General features: G+C 36.1%; 1 protein-coding gene across 1 annotated transcript; it reads left to right on the forward strand.

Annotated features, from left to right (window-relative positions):
• The first annotated feature begins 470 nt into the window (after positions 1 to 470).
• Positions 471 to 2585, forward strand: LOC111213338 (F-box/kelch-repeat protein At4g19870-like). The gene is made up of 2 exons (XM_048751380.1): positions 471 to 1755; positions 1991 to 2585. Exon 1 carries the CDS (start codon positions 492 to 494, stop codon positions 1737 to 1739), a length of 1248 nt encoding a protein of 415 aa, XP_048607337.1. The 5' UTR covers positions 471 to 491; the 3' UTR covers positions 1740 to 1755; positions 1991 to 2585.
• The last annotated feature ends 1004 nt before the right edge of the window (positions 2586 to 3589 follow it).

A 3589-nucleotide genomic window follows, 5' to 3' on the forward strand; every position in this document is an offset into this window, starting at 1 on the left:
ATCTCTTGACCTAGGTGGCTAAACGGTTTCTAAATGCGAAGAATCGGCGTATGACTCAACAGGAGCTCAACGTTCGACGGTTTAAAAACTCGTTCTTCTTTGTAGGCAGTTAACCAAGGATTTGAAGCATCAAATATTTCACACGTTGAGTTCTGTCTGTCTTCAGAAAGGTTTAGAGCCATCTTTACCAAATAAAGCGTAGGCTGTCTTAATTAAAAGTTGTACGTGTTGAATTCTATGTTTTGGAAAAGAAATAACAATAACTTTCGGTTTAATATGTTACAGTTTAATATAACTTCTTTTTAGCTCTAGTACGTCTAAAAACATTTGGGCTTCTATGATCAAAATCGAAATTAGAGAACGAATTGGCAAAACAAAAAGAGGGTGGGGCTGCTGCTATTAGTAAAATAACAACTTTATAATGTCTTTTAGCAAATAAGCTTTTCCTCATTTAACCTAGTTTTCACCCACACCAGAAAGTTATCGCCCCTATGAACCTCCAAATAGAACCACCGGAAAAGAAGAAGAAGAATAGGACTTCACCACCACCAGCACCGCCTTCATGTCCATCATTTTCTTTATTTCCAGACGAAATCTTCGTGAACTGTTTAGCCCGGATCTCGAGAATGTACTACCCAACACTCTCAATCATTTCAAAAAGCTTCCGGTCACTCCTGTCTTCCACGGAGCTCTATACAGCTCGATCTCACATCGGAACCACCGAGCAGTGTCTCTACGTCTGTCTCTCCGATGAAAGTTACCAATCTCCCCAATGGTTTACCCTCTGCATTAACCCTAATCGAACCCTAACCGTCTCCACGATCAAAAAGAAGAAAACCGTAGGAAAATCGTTGGCTCCAATTCCGTCGTCGTCTGATTTTCCTTCAGTATCAGAATCCACCTTAGTTGTTGGTTCAGATATTTATGTCATCGGCGGACCAATCAAGACAGAACTATCCATGCCCAAATGTACACGTCCGTCATCAGCCGTAAGAATCCTTGATTGTCGTACTCACACATGGCGTGATGCCCCTAGCATGATCGTACCCAGGAACCATGCTCTCACATGTTTCTACGATGGAAAAATATATGTGATGGGAGGATGCGGAGAACTGGAAGAGCCATGGGCTGAGGTGTTCGAAACAAATACACAAACTTGGAAACCTCTCTCGGACCCAGGTACTGAGATACGTAATATAGGTAGTTGTACCTTTTACACAATCAAAGAAATAAAAGGAAAGATTTTCTTTTGGAATCCAAACCGAGCATATGCTTATGATACAAGCCAAGATAACTGGGAGAGTTATGCGGAGTTGTGGGAGTCAACAACATGTTTGATCGATGGTGGTGTACAGTACTACTATATTCCCAAGTCAGCATGTGAGATTGATGGTGTATGGTATTTTATAAGTTATGCCTTCTACCACTTCCGGTGGACAAAGGATGGAGGAGATTGGGAAGTTATGAAAGGGTTATACTCATTAAGAGAGCTGTACAAAAGGAATGGTGGCTCTAGTAGAAATACAACTAAGTTAGTTAGCTGTGGTGGGAAGCTCTTACTTTTGTGGGAAGGTTATATGAAACATAACCCCAACAATAGAAAGAAGATTTGGTGCGCGGGAATCACGTTGAAAACTGATGATGAAGGTGAGGTTTGGGGTAATGTTGAGTGGATTGATATTGTGCAAAGCGTTCCGACACAGTGTGAGCTCTTGCATTGTCTCGTTGTTACCGTTTGATGGACTTGTATCAGAGGTATGATCTAATTAAACCAAGTATAATTCAGTCCCCCCCCCCCCGAGTTAAGGTTTGACTCAATGGAAAGATGAGTACATTTTGTTTGAAAAAGGGTTTATGCTTCTTTTATACCATTTGCCAAAGTTGAAGATTAGAAAGTATATTGTCCCCTTATATATATATATAAATGTGAATGTATTGTTGATTTCTTCTTCTTTCTTTTTTTTTGCGAATTGAATGTATTGTTGATCAGTTGGAGAAAAGAGAAGAAGAAGAAGCAAATGGAGAGCAACAGGAGTTAAGGAGAAGAATTAGGGGTTAAAAGTGACGCTTATGAACATACCTTTATTTTGTCAAACTAGCTCGGCAACTTTGTTTTATTTTGGATATATTTATCTAAGCCTTTGACTGATCAGTATTGTTGTAATCATATTGGTGATTCCAAATTATGTTAATGTTAGGTCTGAAACACATCAAATTGTCTCTTGCTCTTAAGGTTCGCTGATGTATATACCGTGCCAATAAGCAGGCATGCTATACAAAGTTTTGACCAGCTGATTCACCACCCGTGCTCTGAATAAATATTTACAAAATATTTTAATCATATTCCAGGAATTCGAAACCATAGAAATTCAACGGAAGATGAAGACAGTCTTTAATTATCTAATTAACGTTTTTTAAGGATTTTTAACGTTAAAACCGCTAAACTATGTTTGTTTTGGGTAAAAGTTTGAGGTATTTAACGGAAAAACCCTCAAACTAACTTTATTTAATAAAGTAAACTCTAACGGGTCATAATTACCAATACTACCGGTAAATTTTTAGTTTAGGGGTTTCTACATTAAGTAAACATAGTTGAGGGGTTTTACCATTAAAAAAAAATCAATTTTATAATATTATCTAAAAATTAGTAACTTAAATTTTCAAAATTAGAATTTTTAAATTTTTTCTTGTAAATATATGAGTTTGATGTGTTTTAACATCAACATTATATATGTATAAATTAAAAATGCAAAAACCGAGAAAATATAACAAAAATTATATAAAGAATTTAGACGCAGTAAGACTTTTTTTCATAACTTCCGGATCAGACATATTCCAAGAGCACAAAATACTATGGCGGACAAGCTTGCAAGTGGTGCGAGGAGTTCTCCTTCAGCTATGTTATATGTTGATTCAATACTTTCGGTTTGGCTTACTGAATCGCGCGGTCCAGTTACTTAGTTCTCGCTTGTGTTGTCAAAAAAAAATTACTAATTTTTAAATAATATTATAAAATTTTGATTTTTTTTTTAAAGAATTTAATGGTAAAATCCCTCAACTATGTTTACTTAAAAATAAATCCCTAAATTAAAGATTTACCGGTAGAAATGATAATTATGACCTGCTAAGGTTTAATTCATTAAATAACGTTAGTTCGAGGGTTTTTTCATTAAATACTTAGTTTGACCCGAAACAAACTAAGAGATCTTACAAAAGAATCCAAATATGGAAGCAATTTATTGGTCTAACTATCGAGAAATTGATTCTTTCAATAGTTAGTGTGATCGTGTATTAAAAAATATGAAATTCTATCAAATAAGGAAGAACTTTAAATGTTTGTTAAGGTAGATGGGCTTCCACCCTAAAACCAATTAGCGATAAATGGATTGTCTCATCTATCTTATATTACCTAGGATTTTTTCCAACTACCGTTGTGAAACACTTTGTTTCTAATACGCCCCTTCGAGATGATGACTCTTTGAGCGTTAATCTCGGAATGTTCATGCAAGGATCGATTGGCCAACTTTGTACCAAATAGATGTGGAAAGGGTTAGACTGTGTGGATCGGGCTCTGATACCATGTTAAGCT

This window comes from Brassica napus, chromosome C3 (assembly GCF_020379485.1).
Source record: "Brassica napus cultivar Da-Ae chromosome C3, Da-Ae, whole genome shotgun sequence".
Taxonomy (NCBI): domain Eukaryota; kingdom Viridiplantae; phylum Streptophyta; class Magnoliopsida; order Brassicales; family Brassicaceae; genus Brassica; species Brassica napus.